This window comes from Phragmites australis, chromosome 23 (genome assembly GCF_958298935.1).
Source record: "Phragmites australis chromosome 23, lpPhrAust1.1, whole genome shotgun sequence".
NCBI lineage: Eukaryota > Viridiplantae > Streptophyta > Magnoliopsida > Poales > Poaceae > Phragmites > Phragmites australis.
In genome coordinates, this window is record NC_084943.1 from 9,439,009 (window position 1) to 9,463,596 (window position 24,588).

The following is a 24,588-nucleotide window of genomic DNA, read 5'->3' on the forward strand; positions in this document are numbered from 1 at the left end:
ACATAGCACATGCCCGAGAGGAAGCTAATCTACGTGGCACACATACTCTCAGTCTCAAATTTGGAATTTCTTGGAGGTTGCCTCATGCTACCAATGTGAGGTGAAAAGCTATCCACTGCTCTTTCCTCATCTACAGTATTAGAGGGGTGAATCGAGGGCGACTCCTGAGTTCGGCCGCCGATCCGATGGCTCCCTCTCCCTCCGGCGCCCTCAATGACGTCAAAGGGAGAGGGAGGCAGCGAATCGATGGCGAAACTCAGAAGTCACTCTCGATTTGCCTCTCTAATACTGTAGATAGGGAAAAAGCAGTAGATAGCCTTTTCACCTCATAGTGGTAGCGTGAGGCAACCTCCTGAAAGTTCTAAATTTAAGACTGAGTCTAAAATGCCACATCGATTAGCTTCTCCTCAAACATGTACTGTACCGTAAGATTGCACAGACATACTATGAATGAGGGCATAGGGTTTTACACCTCTCCGCGCACCAACAAGTGTCAAAACGCTCGAACCCAAACCCTCCCTCCCCCGACCAGGCAACCACCATCAATGGCGACCCCCCCAGCGGCGGCGCCATCGCCGGTGAGGCTTCGGCTGGTGTTCGACGACCGCTGCCTCCTCCGGCGGGCGCAGCGGGACGATGGCCTCCGGCGCTGCTGGCTGCTCCTCCGCCCGGAGCTCGCCACCGTCGCTGACCTCGCCGCCCACGTCTCCGCCCGCTTCCGCCTCCGCCGCTCCTGCCCCCGCGGCGTCGTCCTCTCGGTGAGGCCCGCTCTTCCCTCTTTGGGCTCGGATTCCGTTCCTTCTCCTCCTTCCCTTCCCCTCCCTGTCTACCCCCTTTAGGTGCAGGGGCTTCATTCGAAACCCGCACATCTGGTTGATTGATTGGTGTGTTTTTTTCCTAAGAGTGATGGCTTCAGACAACAATGCTGGATGGTTTCCGGGTGGATACAGATGCTTCGTGATTTTCTTTTCATTTCCTTGATCATGTCTGCACATAGAAGCTGATAGCTGAGCTTTGTGTATCAACCATGGATGAATGGTCTTGTGTATGCAGATTGATGGGTTTGCCTTGCCACCATTTGAGTCTACTTGCATCTTCAGGGACAAGGATATCATAAGGTAACTGTTGGTAACCTAGATTGTTCTTTGGATATCTTGTGGTATATGCAAGTTGGCGTACATGAATGTTCCCTTTGTCATTGTGACATCATCTGTAGTGCTGACCGAGAGGAAATCTTGGGCTATGGGCTTATGTGTACCCAGACTACTAGAGCACCCGTGTTAAATGGCACAATGGTGTTAGGTTTCACTATCACGTATCTCTACCACTTCATGTTTTAAATAAACAACCAAGCGAATATCATCTCTAGTCAATCTCTTATGCCCCAGAATAGTAGTTATTTGGGAAACATGGGACATCCTCAGGGCAGCAAACTTATACATGGAGCAACATGTATTACGATATGATGGAGTTATTTCTTTTGAAGACAAATAGGGGTTGTTGTGTATAAAAAAAGAACAGATAATGTCTGGTTGTAGATTAGAGCTGGAGTATCAAATGAGTGATGATGTACTTGAAGTAGGAAAAATTTCTGAAAAAGGTTACAATGAAGGGTTTCCTTATTATTTAGCTGGCAGAAAATCATCCCTTATTTTATTTTGTATTTTCATATGTGTAATTGATTTATTTAGCGCACAACAATGGGCCACTTCTCGCAGAAATTATGTATTTGACACAATCCCTACTTTTTTTTATTGTATTGCCAGGGTTAAACAAAAATGTTGCAAGAAGATGGTAGGACATAACGATGTGCACCGTATTCAAGATGATGAAATCCTTGCGATTGAGTATCGAAAGGATGGCTGTGAGGAACATGGTGATCATCAGCCTGAAGAAAATGCAACTGTTAGCCACAATGTAAAAAATGATGATGCAAGTTCGAAGAGGAAGTGGTGTGATGGCGATGCAGGGATACCTGAGAGCTCAAAGTATACTTCTTTATTTTTCTTGTAATTTTTTTCCTTCTGCCAACTGCGGAATATCATTTCAGTAAGATGTCCTTTTTTATTACAAGGATTCTATCTGATTTTTAAAATCCCCAAAACCAGCTGCCAATGCTGATTTATGTTCTTATTAGAACCACGAAAGAACTAATGATGCCATTGTCTCTGTTCTATTCTGTTCATCCTGTCTCATTGGTCTTTTGATGCAGGAAAAAGAAGCTGAAGGTAACAAACCCTGGAAAGCACATAGGTTGCAGCAAGGAAGAAAATGTTCAACAATACCAGGATCAGAGTGGATCGAAAAAGTTGATGCCTTCATCTATTGATATTAAAGCGACGAAGGCAACCCTGCAAGCTGAAACTACTGCTGCGTTGGAGGAAAAACAAAAAACAGAGATGTAAGATCTCAAGTCCTATACCAGATATCATTCTTATGTCACTTTAATCTGAGAAAGAAGTTTTTTTCCTTTTGGTATCACAATTGACCATCACCAACAAATTACCAGTACTAGCAATGTGTTGTAATCTACTATGTCAGGTATATCCACTAAGATTCTAATTTTGATTGTCTTGATGTGAACCTGATTCTAATGAAAAAAATCATTGAAGTAATATAATATTGTTATCTTATATCTGATCCATAATAGATCCCAGTGTTACTGTTATCATGATGTTACCTTGGATAATGATGCTATTTGGACCACATCCATTTTGCTCTAAGAACAATTTAATTAATCATAGTATTGTTCTCAGTTCTCATAATTGGCATAATAATAAGTAATTTTGTATATATCAATATTTGGAAAATCCATATACCCCCTTTGTTAGGGTAAACACTGCTGGGAGGATAGTCGGGCGGCGTCGGTTGCTAGGGGAAGGATTGGACTATAGATTGGGGAGACTTAAAACTATAGGGAAGACATAGGAGAAGGAGACTAGGAACTAGATTGATTTCTCTTGCTTCATTGATTCCTTAATCACGACTGGCGCTGTGTATATATAGCCGGCCAGCTGACCTACAAAGTCGTAATTTAAATCCAACTCTAACTTATCTCTAATCTGTGTAGCCTAGCCACATAGACCCAGCACAACTCGGGCGGCGGTGTGCGACAACGAGCGGTGGTGTGTGGTGGTGAGCGGCGGTTGAAGGCGAGCGATGGTGTGGCTGGATCCCAACGCGGAGCTGCGGCGTGGAGGAAGTTAGTGAGGTCATGTGCGGACAAGCGGGTGGATCCTGGCGGGGCGCATACTTGGATGAATCCTGTGTAGCGGTTGCTTCGATGAGGTGCGAGCTGCTCGGCGGCGTGGATCCAGATAGGGCGGAGCTGTGCGTCGGTGGTGAAGGAGGAGAATCAGTGTGCTCAGGCGGCGAGCGTCGCTATACGGGTTGGCGACATGGTTCGTGTGCAGCGGAGATGGCCGAACCGAGATAGCATCAAGCGTGTTGTCGTAGCTAGTGTCGTCGTCGTGGAATTCAATGGCTAGCCAGGGCGGTGTCCACTCCGACAGTGGTTGCTTTGTGGGCGCAACAGGTGGACGAGCAGCCAACATAGTGGGAAGTGGCAGCAATCTAGAACCACGAAGACGAGTCTCCTCTTAACATAGCTTCGTAAGGGCCACCACAACCGTCACATGAGGATGACATGCAAGCAGCTGAGGATGTCACTTCTCAAACCCGGGATGAAGACGAGTCAGGATCATTTAGAGGCGTTGGAAATCCTGTTCAGGACACAAATCCAACATCACTGACAGGAGCAGCAGCCAGCAACACAAAGAGTCTAACTGACGCCACATAGTCGACATCTGAGTATAGAACACATCAACTGTGGCATCACCCTACTGAAGAGATTGCTCCCCTGAACGTAGAGAGCATGCCCAGAAGGCTCATAGTTCAGACGAAGATGAGTTCATCTCTGAAAGGCAATCGATAGCTCAACAATGTCAGAAGAAAACCGAGGCTCCACACTAGCAACTAGAATAGACGCTGCACAAGCATCATCATCATCTATCCACTGAGCAAAGTCAGAAAACCAATCATGGTACAACTCCAAAGCTTCTTGGTAGGAGGAGACGACCTTATCATAGGCAGCGATGGTGACTTCAGTAGCTATTTTGTCTTCTTTGTCGGTAGATGGCTGCACGGGCTCCGTCGGAAGATCAGGGGAAGGAGGACAATGAATGTCGCCAGAGAGAACACCCCAAAGACGAAGCACATGCATGTGAATGCGCGTATGCTGTGCAAAATCCTGGTAGTTGACACCATCAAAGATCACCGAGCACCGAGCATCGAGGAGCTGAAACAATGCTTGATATCTTCAAGAAGTGACGAATGACGGCAAGAGCGCAAAGAAATAGCAGTGGGTGATGGCAAGAGTGTAAAAGTAGCGGTGAGCAACGAGTAGCGGCAAGTGACAGCGAGAGCGCAAAGAAAAGTGGCAGTTGCTGTAATTTTTTTTGAACTAAACCTGTTGAGGGTTACTCCCTGACAATGATTCCGGGGTGTACCGGTCGGTAGACGCGCAGACAACGCTTGCGGTGTTCGTGTGCTTGTGGTGAAGTAAACAACACGGGGGTTATTCAGGTTCAAGCCTCCCGAGGGATAACAGCCTTACGTCCTGTGTATTTTGTTATCAGAGTTTGTGAACTGGTTACAAACGAGTTTTCTCAGCTCTTCCTTCTACCTCTCACAAACTGGATCCTCCTCTCTTTATATGCTAAAGAGAAGGAAAACTTACAAGTGGACCCTGTTTAGCAGACTCATACCTGGCTAGATATTCTACTTTTGGATCATCATCGTGGAGAACCGGGTGAACCTAACTTGCCCTGAAAACTCTGCATGCCCATCCCATCTGTGGAATGCTGCCGCACTTGCCTCCCTAGGTAGCTCGACTTGTCCTATCACCGTGCTCTGCAAGTTCGTCTGCCAAGCCGTCCCGTCCCTACGCTTCGTTCACTTGCCTGGTCATCCCTGTAAACTCACCCACTTGCCTGGTTGTTCTGCAGATCCTGTCCCATTCGTCATGTGGCTCAAGTCGGCTCGCAACACCGCAGTCCATGCAATTAATGCTACAGGACGGGGCACTGTCCATCTGCGCTGGCCACGACTTTGTTCGCTGGAGGAGGTGCTTCGAGAAGGAAAACACTTGAGTATACATCAATAAATACGATTAGATAAGTTAGGTATGGTCGTCCTGCGACCAGCCCTTGCTGGTTGCGGGACCATATTATATTGCAAGGAGGCTGGTCGTGCAAGCCAAGGGCTGGTCGCTCGATGGGCCAGGGTTCAGGAAATATCCCTGCCAGTCGCCACATCTCTCGTGGGACCCGTTAGCCAGAATGCCCCTTTACTTAATACTCCGACAGTAGCAGCCAAGCTTTCCTATGGTCGCGGTCAGGTTTAGTCGCACCACTTGGGCCCCATGGGAACATAGTCCACCCAGAGAATGGTCGTCGACGCCGTTTAGCATTCCGTGTTTGACATTAATTGCCGTTGGGCTCAAGGGACTTTCGGTTCCCCATGCGTGCCCCTTGGATTTCGAGTGGTTCGGATGCCGCGTCGGTTGAGGTTCCTCAATACTTCTAAGAGTGAGGTGTTTAAGATGAGATAGGTATAAAAAGCTAAGGTGTTGGTGTCCAGACGCAGCCACGCATGCACGGTTTTGATCGGGAAGCAGTCGTAAGCCCCTAGGGTAGTAAATGTAGGATCGGGAACATCCCTCGCGGTAGTTCCACCCTTCACCCAAGACGTGAATCAATGGCTGGTTGGGCTATAAAAGCAGGAGTTCACCTAGCCGGCCACCTATCGAAATTTTTGCAAGGAGATAAGGCAACTCTTCTTGTGGATCATGGCGTCCTCCCATTCCTCGCTAGGAAGGTCGATGATCTTGGAGGATTTGGCAAGGGCCGAGTCGCCTCTGACGCCAGCTCCGCTCGTTGTGCTGCCCCCGATCGAGATTATCGACATCTTCGACGACTAGGGGGAGATCGATTGGCACCTTCTGGAGGAGGCTGACGGAGAGAAGAAGGCGGAGGAGGTGCAGAAGGACGGTCAGCCGGGCCGCTGGCGCCGGTCAGCAGCTACAGCAGGGTCTTCACGCCGGCCACCCTCCTTGGCCCCTACGCTGGTTGTCGTCCGATTCCCGGGTCGAACAACTGCCGCCTCGAGGAAGAGTATAATCGGTTCCTCGACTCGTTCAAGGGCAAGTAGGGGTCCGCATACTTCGGAATTCTTGAAGGTGGTAGATCTTCACGATATGCAAGAGTTAGGCGGAACCTTTTCCGTCAACCTGGCTCTAGCTACTCGAGTCGAGGGGGATAGAACAAGCATGTAATAGGATAGTTAGCCTGGTCGAATGTAATCGATCCGCCTGTAACCAATCTTTTCATGAATGAAAAATGTTCTGACCCTTTCTAATAGCCTCGTTGATGGCTGGAATACCACTCGGGAGCCTTGCGGGTTTTGGGCTGTTCGACCCTAACCGCTGTTCGGAGTGTTTAGAGAGTTTTTCGTGTGCTGTCGCGGCGAGTAGGCTCCGACTTGTTCGCCCTGCTCGTTAGTTAAGCTTTCGAAGCGCGTGACGACCCTTAGCACGATAAGTCCCTCGGCGGCGACCAACGCTTGGCCTGAGTGGGGAATTGTGGCCTTGTGGTCATTGTCCCGAGCTGTTTGTACCTTTGACATTGCGCGAGCAACAATCCCACACCGGTCATGAGCCTTCGGCTATCTGGTCGTTTTAACTTCCTGGTCGCTAGGTCCTATAGTGGCCGTCAAGCGTTGCCGCATGTAGTGGTCGGAGAGCCAATCTGGCGAGGTCCGCTGGTGGTCTTGAAATCCTGCAAGTTTGTCTACCAAGCTGTCCTGTTTCTGCGCTTCGCGAGTCTACCTGCAAACTCATCCACTTGCCTGGTTGTTCTACAGAATCTATCCCATCTGTCGCGTGGTGCAAGTCGGTCCGCAACACCCCACTCTGTAGCAATTAATGCTACGGGACGGGGCACTCATTTGTGCCGGCCACGACTTTGTTCGCTCGAGGAGGTGCTTCGGGAAGGAAAACACTTGAGTAGACACAATAAATGCGATTAGACAGGTTAGGTATGGGCTGATCGCGCAAGCTTCGCGCTGGTCGTGTGAGCCAAGGGCTGGTCGCTCGATAGGCTAGGGTTCAGGAAATATCCCCGCCAGTCGCCACATCCTTCGTGGGGCCCGTTAGCCAGAATGCCCCCTTACTCAATACTCTGACAAAACCTTTAGTCGATTCTGTTACGTCATCGACTCAGCTTGGGCGCACGAGGCCCTCACCTCAACGGCGATGGCAGAGCCGGTAGTGGTGGATCAGGCCAGGGGGGAGGCGAATCTAGCCGACGATGGTGGAGACGGCGGCGACGTGTGGAGCTGTGACGCTGGAGGCATGGCGGATGGCGTTTGAGCATAACATCACGTGGTGTATTGGCATGGGTTGAGTTGGTGCGACATGGATCGAGCCAGATTGGGTCTCGGCGGCTCTCCTCATGCCAGATCGGTCTTGGCCACAACGGGTCTCGGTAGATCTGAATTGCGCGAGTGGCGACGGAGGACCTGGTCAGGGAAGATGAAAGGCACAGTGGGGAGGCATGGATCCAAACGGGGAAGGGGGAACCGATCGGGAATCAGGCCAATCTGGCCGAATCCAACGATGACAGAGAGCGACCGACGGGGGGAGAGTTAGCGGGTGGACAAGGGTTGGGACAAGTTGCGACATCCTAAAAACGTAGCTCTAATACCATGTTAGAAATAGCAACTTGTATTCCTTAGAGTCTATAAGTTAGTATATATACATGTACAAGTGGCTATATGCAAGGAGCCCCTTATAACACGGGGATATTACACAAAGGCTATGTATGCATATCTAACATAAACATCACTACCCAAACATAGGACTTGATACTTACTCTGGGACCCGATACTTACTCTAGGACCCGATACTTACTCTAGGACCCAATACATATGGCTAACTCAACTAAATAAATGTTTAACTGACCAACTAGCATTTATTGCTTTAATGCTTTAAGAAGACTAATTATTGATATGTATTGGCTCAATCATGATGCTACTCCCATCCGATGCATGCTGCGATTATTTGGTACCTAAAAACCAAATAAAACATAAGTACGAGTAAAAACACTCAGCAAGTACAATATAGAACTGGAAGAACATATAAAACAACATGAATCATTAGGAAACCAGATCAGAAGGGAAAATGCTCTTCTTGTGGTAAAAACCTTTGACATAGTAGTTTCTGTCTGAAACAGACAACACTTGAACGCATCCTTGGCATTTACCTGAACACATTCATGGATTGGACCAATCTATGGAACATGAACGATATGAAAGGAATAACACGAGGATAATCATGAATATGAACAACCTCTTGAAACTTGAATTACAACATCACATGAACGATTAAGGCATGTAAGAATTGAAAACGGAATGAACAAAGCAAACCAAACCATGTGTCACACATCCATAAAATTCGTCATGCACTTGCTTTAACCTTAGCTAGCAACCGGCCTCACGACGTCTATACCGGAATTTCCCAAACCTGTGTATTAAAACCATTCTCAAAATCTATTTCATGATATCCACATGACTATAAGCATTATACAACATCAATACTAGCTGAAACCTGAATAAACTCTCTGGACAGTAGCATTGTTTTTAACAATTTCTCCTAAACCGCTTATCTAAATTGAACAAGACCAGTGTCATTGGAACGATATCAATGAGACTTATAACTTTCATGTGATGCCAATGTGCTAATTTGGTCATCCAGCATAAGTAATCTACAACCTACTTAAATACTGCTACTGCCACAGGTTGATTTTCATTACAGTGTAGTTAGTGTTCTATGGAAAGATAATGACCTAATCTACCAGTAATTAGTATGTCAAAATCTCAGATTTAGCCTGTACAACACCCATTAGCGCATGGCATTGTACTGCTCACATAGTACACCTATATTCAGCACCGTAAGCATCGACTCGAACCATTCAGCACCATAATTCATGCCTAAAAAAATTTAAATTAGCAAAGGAGAGGATTTTGCAAGGGAAAGGATTTGGGTATAGTTCCCTGGAAGAGAACGACAAACAACAAGAGAGGCAGCTCCTTCTCCTTCCCTTCTTCAATTTCTTTTCCCTGCCTTCTTCCTTCCTCCTTTCTTCTCCTTTTCTTCCTGTTCTCTCTCCTGCGCCGATCTCTCTCTTTTCTTCCTGATCCGGTCTGGTTTCCCAGCCGCAGCCACTGCACCTAACAGCAGCAGCCCCTGTGCCGAATTGCAGCAGGAATAGCCACCCGCAGCAAGGCTTCCTGCAGCAGCTGCACTTGCAAAACGCAGAAGGAACATCCACAAACACTGCATATCAGCCGCACAGCTGTATGGCCGGAGGGGCGACAACGCAGCAGCCAGCGTAGCAGCTGGAGCAGGAGGCAACAGCGGCATGCAGCAGGAGCAGAAACGACGCGGCTTTGGGGAAAAAATTGGCAGCTGCCTCAACAGGACAGGGACCGACTCTGTTTTATACAGTGGCAGACCTAATTGCTCAGAGATCGACTTTATTTTCTTCTCGATCCATCAGTCTAAATTTCTTGGCTCGCTATGGATTCACTTGGTGTCCAAACGAGGCGTTTGAATAGTCAAACAGATTCGTTTCGACGAGCTCTATGCATCTGCAGTCTCCTATCGTCCATCCGAGCTATGAATCAAAAAGTGAAATTTTTACCCATTGATTTTCATAATATTCACGTTATATTTCCCATAATATTCGGGGTATTACAGTTTTTGGATGTGACAAGTATTGCAAGTAAATGCCATATCTTTCTGTTATTTTAGTTTCTGTACCAGTCCTTGTTTATCCTACCCCATCACTGCAGAAAATTCATGCTGGGAATTTTGTTAGGAACAATCGAATCGGATTGAATTGTGAGACGAAGGTGGCAGACTGTAATGCTCAAAGAGACACAAAAAAGGTTTGCATGAGTCACAATGTTACTCTTGATATATCAAGTGTTTGACTTAATGTATGCTATTTTTGGTAATCATCCTTTGTGATGTGATTTTCAAATATCCACTGTGATGCCTAGAGTTAATCTGTTTATCTCATTGCAAAAGATGCACCATTACAAAACTTTTTGATGCCTTCCTTTCATGCACGAGTTAGCTTCTTTTTTTTTTTGGTGCTTCAATTCGAAAGTTCTATATTTCTTATTCTATAGTTTTATTTTCTGAGATGTCCAATTTTCTGGGCTCGGGTTTGAGTTTGAGGCTTGTTAGGCCGGTCTGGCCTGATATAAGGGTATAAATAATGTTCCTAACGTGTTTGTGCATATGTTTCACTTAAATAATAGAAATTAATATTGTACTTGTAAAATAATAAAATGGTATTTGACTTTGGTGCCAGGATTTCGATTGTCCCCTTATATTTACCACCTTTTATTTATCATCAAAGTGTTGATGCCAGTATGCCCCTCATTTTTTTTGTCAGGTTGAAAGCTGACATTAAACTGATCGTTCATTTTTACTTAGATCCAAGTATTCTTTGGTCTTCTGGGACTAGTTGGTTGAAAGAGCTTTCACATAGCTAATGTAGCAAAATAAAACAAAGGTAGTTCTAAAAAGTTGGTGCAATGCCAAAATCACCTTAGTTTGTTTTGCAGTTAGTTTTGTTAAACACAGTTATATGGTTTTAACAAACGTGGTGGATATTTCTATAAATATCTAAAAGGTAGTTTGCTAATTATCCAATGTATCAAGAAATAGTGCCATAAATGTTATTTTAAGGAAGCAACCATGATAAGCACAGCCAAAGTTAGTAGTCATGCATCTTGCATTGTTGTCACTAAATTCTTTGATCTACGGGAGCCCATGTCTTCTGTCACCTGAGCTAGTACCTATCTGCATGCTCGTATTGTTTCGTGCCGGTAGTTTGTATGCTTATCTGATCTGCATCCTTGAATTCCAAAACACTTCCAGTATTTGGTTATCAGATTATACTTGATTCGTGATAACCATTGTTTGGTGTATTGCTAAATGCTGAGTTTTCTGTCATAGTCCTATCTGGTTTATTCCTGCACTGTGAGTTCATATGGTTTTAACATGCACAACCAGATGCTACTGTTGCAGACATTGGAATTTTCTGGAGGTTTGGGTGGAGTTGTTTCTCCCCCCCCCCCCTCTTTCAATTTATGCTTTCAGCTTCAATATGATTTAACATTGGCCTTACTCTGTTATTCTAGTTGGCCTTTGTTTTGATATGCTAATCGACAAATTAACGATCTTTCTGTCTAAATATTTTAATTTAGTTAACACATGTGTCTCTCTTTGCTTCGTCTTTTGTCCTGTCAGTTAGAGAGTCGAAGTGCTCGTCGCAAGAAACTCAAGAGGCAACTTAGGCAGAAAGCCAAAGCACAATTGTTAAAGGTATTATGATAATGTTTAAGTTTGTGTTCCCTCTAGTTTTTTTTATGGTAACCTTTTGTACTGTGAATTTCCAAAACATTTGCAACTGGCAAGAGCTGCTGGATTGGTGACAAACTTTGAGATGAAGCTAGTTGCAACACATATGGACTATTTCAATATAAGTTCGTCTTAAGTTGCACTTACTTTTCGAAGCCTTACATGAAACTGAGCCTTCAATTCCTCATTTCTTCGGTTTAACCCTGATCCAACCTCTGTAGCACTTCGTTCTGTCACCTGTATTTGTCACTGTGGCTGGAAGGCTGCCCCACTGCTGCTTCTTCCGAAAGTGTCACTCACTGGTGTGCACCTACATACCTTACTGCATTTGTGAAGAAGTTGTAGGAATCTGATGTGTGGGGATTGAGGGGTACAGAGTGGTATATAAGAAAGTATTGTTGGGGAAAATGACGGCAGTTTGTGAAAAGCACCGGCTTTGTTCTAAAAGTCCATGTGGGGTTCCTAGTGGATGGAAAGCCTGCTTGTATCTCTGTTGTTGGATGCTCAAGCAACTTTCATGGTTTTACATGTCCACACTCGAAACAGAGTTCCAACAGCTGACCAAATATATGTTGTGTTGACCCAGCTGCCATGTCTATGTTGTGCTGATAAAATATATTCATCTTCGATGCATATTTTTGCAGAGTGTGCAAGAGGAGTCACCAATAGCTGCTGATTGTCCATCGTCAATCAATCAAGAAGGCTTGCCTTGCCCATCAAGCAATCAAAATGGATCTCATGTTCCATTTTCAAGCGATGAAACAGACGAGGAAGAATCTGATACATCCGAAGATATTGTTCCCGTAGTGGTTCGGCCTGGACACATTCGCTTTGAGCCAGCAGGTATAGCTCAGCCAATAAAGAACCAAATAGCATAGAAATCACTCTTGTGTTGTACATGCCACTATAAGAACTTTTGTTACTACTTGATATTCATGTGTTGTGTTTAACACAACTTAATAAGTTCTTTCAATTTTTAGGTGGAGAATCTGAGAAGCTGCCAGCGAAGGAAACACAGGTTTCTCGTTGTTTCTCTTGTCTCTTCCATTATTTATTGTAGGATTGCCTTTCATGCATTTCTTTGCAACACTATGCTTTGGGGCCTCTGGATGTTATTATCGAGATTTTCTTTTTATTCTGTATCTCAACTGGATTTGCTGTTTTGAAATTCCTTTTTATTCTGTACTGCAACTGGATTTTTTGTTATGATAACATGCATTTGTTTGTAAGAAGTTAATTTGTGCTCACTTGTCCTCTAACTTGCTGGTACATTATTTTTTTCTCAAACACACAGGAAAGCTACATATCTTTGTATTAAAGAAAGAAAGGATAAGTCCCAATACACAAACTCTACCAAAAGGTAGAGCACCAACACACTCACACCCCTGGGTAATAGATTAACACGCGCCCGTTTTGAGATTACAACGACCACTCTAGCTATGATCGAACCCGGCCAGAAGGTACTCAGCCCTTTCGCCCCAGCTAAACACCATAGCTGAGCCTCATCAGCTATGTCATGGAGAACGTCTTGAACTCGTGGTGAGGCTCCATTGAAAACACAAGCGGTATGATGTTTCCATACCCACCAAGCGCCAAGGATCACGAGAGTTGAATCATTTTCTTCGCTGTTTATCGATCCTTTGATGAGCTTGATGCCACCGGTCCTCAAATGCCAGATGATGGGGTTTAGGTGCGAAGTTCTGCAGCCCAACATGCCCTAACAGCTGAAACCACACCTCTCGAGCAAAGACACAATTGGTGAGGAGATGTTGCACTGTCTCGTCATCTTGATCACACAAGGGATAGAACGTCAGATGCGGCAAGCCATGCCTCGCCAACTGGTTAGCTGTCCAGCAACGGTTACAAATCGCCAGCCAAGTGAAAAATTTACACCGTAGAGGCGCCCAGGTTCTCCATACACGTTTCCATGGCTTGAAACCAATAGCACCAGTGAATAAGGCTCTCTAGGCTGATTTGGAAGAAAAATCTTCCGATCCTGTCCATGTCCAGATGTGTAAATCTTGTATTTTCGATTGCAATGTGATCCCTTCAATGGCGTCCCACAACTGCAAGTACTCTACCAAAACAACAACAGATAAGCATCCCTTTGTGTGTTGCACCCACTGTCGGGTTTGTAAGGCCTGTGCTACTGTTCGTTGCTTCAGGGCGCATCTTGAAACTGTAGTGATCAAGGATGGTGCAATTTCCGCAATGGAATGGCCATGGAGCCATCGGTCTGTCCAGAACAGCGTCGTCTAGCCGTTACCAACTTGAGTGATCATTGAGATTGCAACCAGAGCTACAGTATTGGCATGCACTGTAATTGAAGTCCTACCCAAGGACGGTTCGGCTTGGTCTTCTTCAACCATAACCATCGCATGCGAAGCGCCCATCCAAGCATTTCCAAATTATGAATGCCAAGTCCACCAAACTCAAGTGGTCTGCATACCTTGCTCCAAGTCACGAGACAGTTCCCACCATTGACTTGCTCTCCTTTTCAAAGAAAAGCTTGATGCCTCTTGTCAATTGCTTCAATTATCCACTTGGGGAGGTCCATGGCAATCGGTTGGTATATGATGATGGTGAGGATAGCTTTAACCTGTATCAACCTTTCGGATTTATCCATAAGAGCAACCTTCCAACCAGACAGCTTGTCAGCCATTTTGTCAATCAATGGCAGCAGGTCAGCCTTAGTTAGCTTCTTAATTGAGAGCGGAAGTCTTAGATAATTGCATGGAAAATCCGTTACTACACAATAATGCTGCTTGGACAACCTCCAGATCAATTTCTTGGCAATGGATGGGGGTCGCCGAGCACTTCTGCAGATTGGTTCTAAGACCGGATGCATCCCCAAAAAGAGCAAGTATTTCTTTGATCAAGTTCAGCTCACAAGGGACAGGACATAGGAAGAGGACGACATCATCCGCATATAACGACACCAGGTGTCCCGTGGAGCTAGTGATCAGAGTCTGTAACAACCCCTCTGCGCTTGCCTTGCTGATTAGCGCATTTAGCACATCCATGATAAGGATAAAAATCATGGGGGACAGAGGGTCCCCTTGGCGCAGCCCTCGACGAAGCCTAATAACTTCCCTCGACTCACCATTTAACAAAATCCGTGTGGTGGCGGAGGACAACTGATTACACCAAGATTGGCTGGACCCAAGGTAGGAGAGTACCTCTATGAGAAAGGGCCATGATACCGAGTCAAAAGCTTTTGAAATATCGAGTTTTAGAAGTAACTGGGGCTCCTTTTGTTGGTGAAGTAGCTTCACAGTTTGTTGCACCAAGATGAAATTATCATGAATGCATCGACCACGGACAAAGGCACTTTGATTAGGAGACACCATGCTAGACAACCTTGGAGCAAGCTGGTTTACCATGATCTTGGTCACAAGCTTAGTGAAGCTATGGATTAGGCTTATTGGCCGATAGTCTTTGGTATGGATGGTGTCCACCTTCTTCGGAAGTAGGGTCAAGTACGCTGAGTTAAGAAGTCCCAGCTTACGCCCATCCCCTTTCTGTAAAACATGGAAGGCAACAAGATGAACCTTGATGGTGTTCCAACATGATCGATAAAACCTCCCTGTGTACCCATCTGGCCCTGGGGCCTTGTTTGGTAGTAAATCCCTCACCGTCGCCCATATCTCGTCCTCTGTAAATGGCCCATCCAATGAGGAGAGATCAAGGGGCTCTCGATAAAAATTTGGAAGTCCAGCGTAGTCGTTCTCTCCGCTGTGCCAAGGAGGTTGGTATAGAAATTGTACACTGCTTCATGCTTTTCGGGTTGGCTGGTTACGACCTGATCACCCACATGTAATTTAGCAATAAAATTATTGCGCTTGTGGAAGCTTGCATGTAGATCGAAGAAAGACGTGTTGGCGTCTCCTTCCTTCAACCAACAGATGCGGAAACACAAATGTTCTTTCGAGAGAGGCCAACACAAGACAGTGCCGCTTCAGCTTGCACCTAAGCCATTCCTCATCCAGGGAGAGGATCCGAAAGTCTTTGTGCTATCTCCAGGTGATGAAGCACTTCTTTGGCTAGTTGCAGTTGTTGTTTTACATGCCCAATTTGTTGTTGGCTTCAAGATTGTAGAGCACGTGTTAGACGCTTGAGCTTGATAGAGAAGTGCTCGAGAGGACAAGTGACATTAACCGGTGTTGCCCAAGAATCAGCAACCACATCATAGAATCCGGAGAGCTTGGGCCAAAAGCTTTCAAAATGAAATTGACACTTGCCCCTGACACTATCTTTGAGATCCAAAATGAGAGGACAGTGATCAGACATAGAGGTTGCATGGCTCTGCAGGAGGCAGTCTGGGTATGAGTTCCCACTCTGTGGTACAAAAAACATGGTCAAGTTTCACAAGTGTCAGTGCCTCTGCCCATTCGACCATGTGTAATGGTGCCCGAGTAGTGGAATTTCTTTGAGCTCTAGATCATCTAGTAACCGTTGAAAACGCCTCATCATGGCTCTATTCACATTATGGTTGTTCTTGTCCTCAGATTGGTAGATTAAGTTAAAATCCCCGGCAACCATCCAGGGGCCAGAACAAAGTGATCTGACCTCCCTTAACTCCTGGAGAAAGGCAATCTTTTCAGCATCTTGCTGTAGGCCATACACACCAGTAAACCACCAGGCTGACTCCTCATGTGGTTTGAATTGCACTAACACAGAATGGCGGTTAACTCTCCAAGCTACTCCTTCAAACTTGTAACCTTTCCATGCAGTCAGGATTCCTCCCCTTGTGCCTTCCTCAGGAAGGAAAACAAACTTGTCAAAATTAGGACCTAGGATGGAGAGAATATCATAGGTTGAGATATAGGCTAATTTTGTATCTTGAAGACAAATAATATCTGGACGACATGAGTCAACGACGTCTCGTACAACATCCCACCTAGCAGTGGAATTCAAACCGCGGGCATTCTGAATCGAAATATTGAAGGCATTCATTTTTTGACAAAATTTAACCGATCAAGGGCACTCCATCAGAGCGATCAACAAGTAGCAGAGGTTGCCTCCGCCACCATCGCCTCAAAGTTGTCCGGGGTAGACCAACCAAAAATAGCTGTTAGTGCCATGATATGTGCTCGGCTTAATGGTTTGTCAAAGAGCTTTGCGTACTTGTCCTAGGCCTCCTGTGTGATCTGCTCCTGCTCTCTAAGGAACCCTAGCCTACGCATCACATGCATCGGAGTCTGCTGGTTCGAGGAGCTAATGCCCGAACGGTTAGCGATCCGCCGGCTACGCCTTGGGTTGAAGTCCGGCGGAAGGGTCTTTTTTCTTTTTTTTTTCTGAACGACAAGCATAGGCAAAAGAGCTTCAATGGGCTTGGACATCTTGGCCATGAAAGAAGATGGAGTGGAATGCTCAGGCCCCTCCGATGCAGTAGCCGCAATAAAATTTGGTGTCCTAGCCCCATTAGTTTCACGAGTCCTAGAATATACATGATTGCAAGTTTTGGGCTTGTAGCGGCCTTGAGTGCTGGGAATCGATGCAGGATCTGCATCAGGCTCCTCGAGAATTGGAAGGACGACTGACACGGTTGCCCCCTCATAGCTGGCCTGCGCCTCGGATATGTCCAACCGGTTTAATTCTTGAGTGGAGGAGATGGTCCACCGGCTCGGTCATTCCATCAATAGCGTTCCTGGTTGGTTTCGTTGGTGCTAAATGGGCAACTGTGATCAACATTGGACATGAGTCCACTGCCTTGGGTGAATCAATAGAGGCAGTCTGGTTGCCATCTTTATTTTTTGTGTTTTCCCATGGGACAAGGCTGTGCCCAATCAGATGAGCTGCCTGGCCCCTCTGAGTATGAGGGACAACCGATGAGCATGTCGCCACGTGGCACAAATAGGGGCTGATGGACCCAATGAGGGGCCATCCTCACCGGAGCTCAGAAGGAACCGCCGCCACCGCTTCGGGAGGTGTTTGTCCCTGGAGCTCTGGACGGCCCACCACTGCCACCTCTGCAATTGTCCAAAGAGTCACCAGCCTCGCCATGGCCAGAATCAGTCCGACGACGCCTTTTCGTCAGTCATTGCTGCTATCATCGGGAGGAGATGGTGGCTTCGGCGGGTGAGAATGTAGATCATGGACCTTAGACACAACAATATCAACTGGATACGCTAATGTACACTTCACCATCGGGCCCTCCGTGAACATGAAATCAGCCGGCTCCATGATGAGGAGGTCCTTGCTTGACGAGATCGACTCCAGGTGAGTGGTCCAGGCGGAGAGCCGGAACACGGAAAGATTGAACCGATTAGTCGTGAATGGATGTTCAATCCAGCAGAAAGAACTGAGAAGTTGCAGTGTCGAAGCCAACTCCCACGCGTGAACCATGATTGCATGGAGAGATAACTCAATCTTGAAAGGTAGCGATCTGCCGACCGCATGAGCCTGCCGTGTCCAGGGCTTAACAAGGAACTGGATCCGTGGTGTGCGGACCGGTTGACTGCCGTTAGCAACTAGCATCGTCGTTTGCTCATTAGGCAGCAATAAGAGAAAGTCCTCTGGCCTGGTACGATGTATGGAGAGACCATCAACGTTCAAGACAATTTTTTAGCTATGGTTGCCGCCACCTCTTGTGGTTTGATCGATGGCCTCGTGCCGATGATAGTCATGAACACTACCCGTCGAAGGTCGTCCTTGGTGTTAGCGATGCGCTCAGAGCGATCCAGCACACACAATTTACACGAAGGATGAACATGATTTTCTGCCATGGGGACGTTCTCTGTCGGCTGGGTCGAAGTTGGATCAGGCTGCCAGGAGCCATGATCATTGGGGGTCAGAGGTGGGAGAGTCGGCCAACATCCTATTGGCCGCAGCAGAGCGGTTCCTGCGTGGTCGACGATGTTGACCGCCCTGACTACCTTGGCCATTGCCTGGAGCCGAGTTGCTATCAATCATCCTAGTCGCAACCACCGTCTTGTCAGCAGACGAGGAGGCCAGACCTAGACGATAGGTGATAGGTGGCCTTGTCGATGTAGAGATGCGTTGCCAGTTGAAGCGTCCGCATCCTTCATCCATCCTGTCCGTAGCCACCATCTCATCCGTTGATGAGGAGGCTGGACCAAGGCGGGAGGCGAGCGATGGCTTCAGGGATGTAGAAACGCGTCGCCAAAATAACCGCCTCCTAGATAGCAGTTGGCACGCGTCTGTGACCGCCGTCGAGCGAGATGGACGTATACGAGGCAATGAACACGTATGTGTGGTGGTGCTCTGGGGCCAGGCACCGCAAACAGCGAGTCCGATGCTGGCACCATGGTGTCCTATGGTCCGCCGACAGGCAGTTGAAGCACTTCCCCCGAAGATCTTCACGAACTGTATTGCGTAACTATCGTGGGAGTTGAGGACGACACCGTCGGGAATGCCTGTTGATGACCTTTTGCCATCTGTCCGTGTCTGGACCAAGCTCTGGGCCAGAGATGGTGAATCTCCGAGCGGACAACGAGCTGAGGTTTGGTTGATGGCACGCGTCGACTTGGATCAAAGATACCCGATGTCGGCAGAGGAGGCGATCCACCGGTAAGCAGCATGTTGTGGTAGGAGGATGGCGCATGGTCACACTGCACCGGGTTACCAGTCCTGGCAAAGGATGGGTTGGAGTCTTGCCAACGATCCTCCTTGGAACGACCTGTCGGGATGAAAGACTGTGCGAACAGGGAGAGAGAGGAAGTTGGCGCCAGGGAAGGGGAGAAGGCCTGGTCCTGGGATTGGAGTGCAGCTGTTGAGGTGGCCGCCAGTTCGTGGACAGATGCCAGCATGAGATTGGGGTGGAGGTGGGCGCTGTGGTTGGGAGGAGAGGCGGATCGCCAGGTAGCGGAAGCATCAGGCATCCTGATCTAATAACTGCTGGTACATCTTAGCATTCAATTTTATGTATCATCACAATTATTGGAACCATAGGTTGCTCATGTTATTTCATAACATAATTTAGGGGAGCAATAACCTTGGTGAGTTTGTGAGGATGATTGTGCGGGATCTATATAATAGGACGATGGAGTAACCAAAGTGCCTATCTAAAATAAGTATTTAAGGCACATCCCTACAGTAAATGAATGAGATTGAAATACTTATTATGCCTTAGAGAAATAAACATGTCAAAATCTTTGCCCACGTGAAAATATGGAAAATGGTTAGTAACTGCTTTGATTTGCTTTCTCATTGATGTTTGTGGTTGTGGTTCCAGGGCACTTTCCAATGGAGTGGAACAATGAGCAAAAAGAAGGGTCAGAAGTGGGGAATGAATAACTCAAACAAGAAAAACATTGATATCAACAATCATGCAAGAATAACTGGAAGTAGCACTGAAGTCAACCATCATGTGGTGGACAGTAAGATGGCCAAAAATGGTTTTTGTGGTGTCACTGATCAAAAGGTTGGTGAAGGTAGTATTAATGAGTCAGAAAGTGTGAAGACTCTTGCCGAGGAAGGAAAATCTACTGGTGAACCTTTGGATTTTGAGAGCTTGTATCCCCTAACGCGACTTCCAAAGGTATTTCTTCCGTTAGACAATGATAATTTATTAACCTACAAAGACAATGCTGCATCCTGAAAAACATGAATACAGACGAGCTCTCTTGTATGCATGTGTGAGGAAGAAAGGGAAAAGTTTGCTACAAATTGCAATTCTGCGTTTAGCATTGGGTATGAAACACTTGAACCCTGTCATGGGCTGGTTTGTTGAGAATCAACTTATCTGTTATATAGGTGATTAGTTGAGAATTCATAACTTGCCAGGAATCAACATACGTTATGGACAAATGAATATTAGCAGTAGCTAAAAATGGAAAGCTAACAATACAAAAGCCTAGATGCTCCTAGTTGGTTGTCTGTTCTTGTGCTTGGAGTTGGAGAAGTTTTGTACTAAATCAATGCACAGGGGCATGATGATGGCAACCACTTGCAGTAGTCCAATATATGCATAGGGGCATGATGATGGCAACCACTTTCAGTCCAATATATAGGCATGGAGGTCAATTTATCTGTTATACAGGTAGTTACTGAGGATATGCAACTTGCAATGGATTGGCACAGGTTATGGATTAAAATGAGCATTTGTTTTCTCTAAAAACGGATAAGTAACAATTTGAAGGACTAGAGATGGCACAAGGAGCACAAGAGCACAATGGTGGCAAATGGCAAACACATGTAATCCAATAGGTAGGCAAATGGCAAACACTAAAAGATAGGGAAGGTTAAATATGTACTAATTAGGTGGGATCTAAACTAGAGTTTAGTGTATTTTGTGGGATCTTTTCCTAGGTAGTCCTTGACAAACTGAGCTGAAAGGGCCAACGTGCAGCTTTCATCCAGCTAAAAAGTCACTAGGAGCTAGCAAGTAGTGTCCACTTGGCTCATTTTTCTATTAGACCTGATCCTCAGCCAAGCCAAACTCAACCTATCGCGATCAATTTACGCGATCAATTTACTATTCTGATCTTTGTCATCTGCCCTAGATAATATTGCTTTTTTATGAAACTAAAATATTTACTTTTTAAGATCAAAAGAACATTTCTTTGTGGTAATTGTATCCAAGCCTTATATTGGTATAACATTACAATTCGCTTCCGTGTTTTGTACTCTTGCACTGTTGAATAGCAAACTATGCAGTTTGGCATGTGTAATAAGCTCTTATTATTAGGTTTCCAAACAGCTGCTATCTTATGCTATATGTTATTTTGTGGAGTTCTATTCTCGTTCAAGAATTTACCCTTCTTTTCTACCTTCCAGGAGGGAGATTTGATTGCCTATCGATTGGTTGAGCTGTCTTCCTCATGGTGTCCGGAGATTTCTTCATACCGTGTATGACATAATTTCCAGTAGCAGTAGCGTCTAAATACATTTTTTATCCGGGGTGTTTGTTGTGGTGAAATGGAAGCAATATTATCCATATCCAATTGACCAGTTTTTGCATTCTAGGGGAAATTGAAGGAAAAAAAAAGCATTGTGAATATTGGAGTAATTGGCAGCATTGAATTTGGGCAAAAACTAAGATGCATTTCCCCTGTTATTTCAGGTCGGTAAAGTTCTGATATATGACCCCATATCATTGAGAATTATTCTCTTACCTGTTCCGGAGTATCCAATCATTAGTGAGGAAAACAAACCTGAGGACGAGTCAGATATGCTTGTGGACATGTCACCTTACAAGGAAGATGGCTCCTTGGAGGTAATTAGTCTTGTTCCATTTTCTAACTTTTCCAGCTGGTTGAACATGGTACGCATCAGTCTTAATATCTTCTGCAGATCGAGTACTCTTCCCTTCTTGATGTAAGGCTGCTGAAGGGTGATGAGTCAGTACCAGTGGCTGTTAATACCCCCTCTACAGAAACAAGCAAGATAGGTGGATCACTGGTTGGAAAGCCAGTTACCTTAGACAAAAATAAAGGTAACAGTGACAGCCAGAAAGCACACTTGGTGCCAAATAACATGAAAGCTCCACAAACCACACCAGGTATCAACTTTGTCAATTTAAAGAATTTTTTTCCACACCGAACATGTTTTTGAGGTAATCCAGGTTCAACATGTTATGCAGAGAAAACACAGAATAAGGTTTGGGAAGGAACTGGTGAGGCCCCCAATGACAAGCCTGAAGTTCAGGAAAATGGCTGGGGAACTTGGACACTAAATGCTAGCACTTCTGCTTGGTCATTAAGAGCACTAAGAAGCAGTGCCATTGGTCCGACAGTAGCAATTTTGAGAGGGAAAAACAGCCAGAGAGGTAAACCATACAATCGACAGTATGGGAAGTGATGACCTGAGTACCGCAAAGTTAGGATAACTATGTAATTGCAGGTTGATCCGTTCTTTTTGGAGAAGATCGAATTGATCATGTTTTGTATGCAAAGTTTGTCAGGAAGATTGACTATGCTACTGCCGTTCAGGTCAATTAGAAATCTAAACTATCGAATGCTGACCGTTTCTGTTCCTAGGGATGGGTGCTATTGGATCGACCGCTTGTCAAGTGCTGGTTTGATTTCATTCAACCTAAATTCTAGTCTTTTGGAATGCCTTAGATGAAATATGGAACTTGATACTGTTTTAGGGTTTTAATGAACAAATATTTCCAATGTAATTATGCAGATGGGTCGTGCATAGGCCAGATAATCGTGCCTAAGGGACTATTAAGTTAGAAACTGGTTAGTAGTGCACGACCAAGGTTGTGCAAAATCTGGTTTCCATTTGTCTAAAATGGCTTCTTTCCAAAATACGCCGAGAAGGTTAAAAATCTGATTATTTGGTACCGTCTAGTTGGTGTTCTTAATCCTAGCATATATTATAGTAATTTCACTGTCACGTCCCTTGGCCGTCGACGATGCCATCGCCCAGACGTGAGACCAAGGTTCATGGACCCGCTTGTTACTCAGAATTGGTTGATTCAGCATCAAGTATAGACCTCTTGCTCTCTTGTAGCCCAGGTGTTACACTACCGCCACCAGGACAATTTACTTGCCCCGAGCAAAAGTATGCCCTTGACCATCAGCAGCAATAAGGATCCATCATACCGCAGTGCACAACCTCCTCCAAAGAAACGTAGGTCTTGTCCATCTTGTGCAGGTGCACGGTCTCTTGGTTAGTAATGTACCAGATTGTTCAGCCATGAAGGCCAGCATTTGATATTTCCTTGGCAGAAGCAATTCAGCAATTGCAATCTAGTTTTTACTACGAGACGCACAAGCAATCAGCCACTTATGTTTCTAGAACGACATCTCTTTCACTGGAACCCGTGAGAGTGTGTGTGTGTGTGTGAGAGAGAGAGAGACAGAGAGAGCTGAAACATATTTGCCACCACCATATTTGAAGCGTTCAATGCACGGAACAGGTCTAGAATAGTGTCCTCTATCGCCTCGCCGGGACAACATTGCTGCATGGTGCTTGCCAATGTTCACCGCAGCATTTTACGACCATTTCGGGAGTCCGGGTGTAGCCATCTGCGTAGTCCGTGGTCGGAGCAACCTCTGCATGGACCAGTTCATCCAAAATAGGGAAATGATGACAATTCACTTGAGGATCTCTCAGTTCTTAGATATGAAAATATAAGTTAGTTGAATTTTTTTTATTTAATTGTGTTTGTCAAGATTTGAACTCAGATACATCTAGCTCGATGTCATATTAAGTTGTATGCACCGATCAGTTCACCTAAAGTCTAAGTTGATAGGGTTGGACAATTTAATTGAACATAGTCAACATGTACACCCTGAGTACTTGGCTGAGTATCAATTGGCATCCATAGAACCACATTTTCAAAAGATGGAAATAGCCATCGTATTTAAACGTGTTTAATCGGAGTGACTGATCCAATTTAATGGTTCAGAAGACTATAAAAATTATTCTAGAAGCCACCATGCCATTTTGAAAATACACAAGAACCATATGGTAGGATCAAACAATGCTAGAGGTATTTGACATCAAATAGGAGTTGCAGGGTAGTTGGACAAAAGCCAAGTTGTAGGAATGCTTTTAACAAACCCCCGAGATGCAGGTTGGTTTTTGCAATTCTCTCTCACAAAAATTGCCACAACTAAAGCGTGACATAACCCATATTTGACTACAAATTGTATATCAGGTCCTTAATTAAACTTGTGCGCGTGGTGGTTCCATGCTTGAATATGTTGGCTTACGCTTGTGCTGTTTGCACATGACATACCCCCCTCCCCTGCCCATCACACGCATAGACATGCAACTCTCGTTAAAAGGTTTGTAAATTTTATGTTTGCTAAATGGGGGTATTTGTCTCGGATCTTAAGAGCATAACGTATATCGCAGAAAACTGATCTCAATTTAGGTTTGATCAAGAAGTTGCTCTGGAGCAATTCTTATTAAATAATATAAACTCAGTTTTGGAAAGAATTGCTATGCATGTACGGCTTGGACAAGTACAATCAATAAGTGTATTCGACACCTTATTTACCGTATATTACAAAAATAGATAATATGTTACCGTATTTACAAATTTAGTATGTGTATTTGGCACCTTATTTACCCAAAACATAATTTCGGCATCTAAGGTGTGCCGTATTCGGCACCTCAGATACCGAAAACGGACTGTATTCGGCACCTGAGGTGCTGATGTGCCAAATACG

General features: G+C 45.4%; 1 protein-coding gene across 1 annotated transcript; it reads left to right on the forward strand.

Moving 5' to 3' along the window:
* Positions 1–436: 436 nt before the first annotated feature.
* LOC133906177 (coilin) lies at positions 437–22,436 on the forward strand. Its single transcript, XM_062347983.1, has 13 exons — positions 437–758; positions 1,054–1,118; positions 1,767–1,988; positions 2,213–2,401; positions 9,939–10,008; positions 11,384–11,458; positions 12,139–12,337; positions 12,475–12,512; positions 19,692–19,997; positions 21,236–21,307; positions 21,522–21,674; positions 21,752–21,959; positions 22,041–22,436. The coding sequence occupies exons 1-13, from the start codon at positions 447–449 to the stop codon at positions 22,256–22,258; spliced, it is 2,127 nt and encodes a 708-aa protein (XP_062203967.1). The 5' UTR covers positions 437–446; the 3' UTR covers positions 22,259–22,436.
* Positions 22,437–24,588: the final 2,152 nt, after the last annotated feature.

What these genes read in the sequence shown, in the direction of transcription:
- LOC133906177 (XM_062347983.1), top strand. Translation starts at nt 447, where the DNA reads ATGAATGAGGGCATAGGGTTTTACACCTCTCCGCGCACCAACAAGTGT. An exon ending in GAAAAACAAAAAACAGAGAT is followed by an intron (nt 2,402 to 9,938) that starts GTAAGATCTCAA and finishes GAATTTTGTTAG; the next exon opens with GAACAATCGAATCGGATTGA. An exon ending in CATTCGCTTTGAGCCAGCAG is followed by an intron (nt 12,338 to 12,474) that starts GTATAGCTCAGC and finishes TTCAATTTTTAG; the next exon opens with GTGGAGAATCTGAGAAGCTG.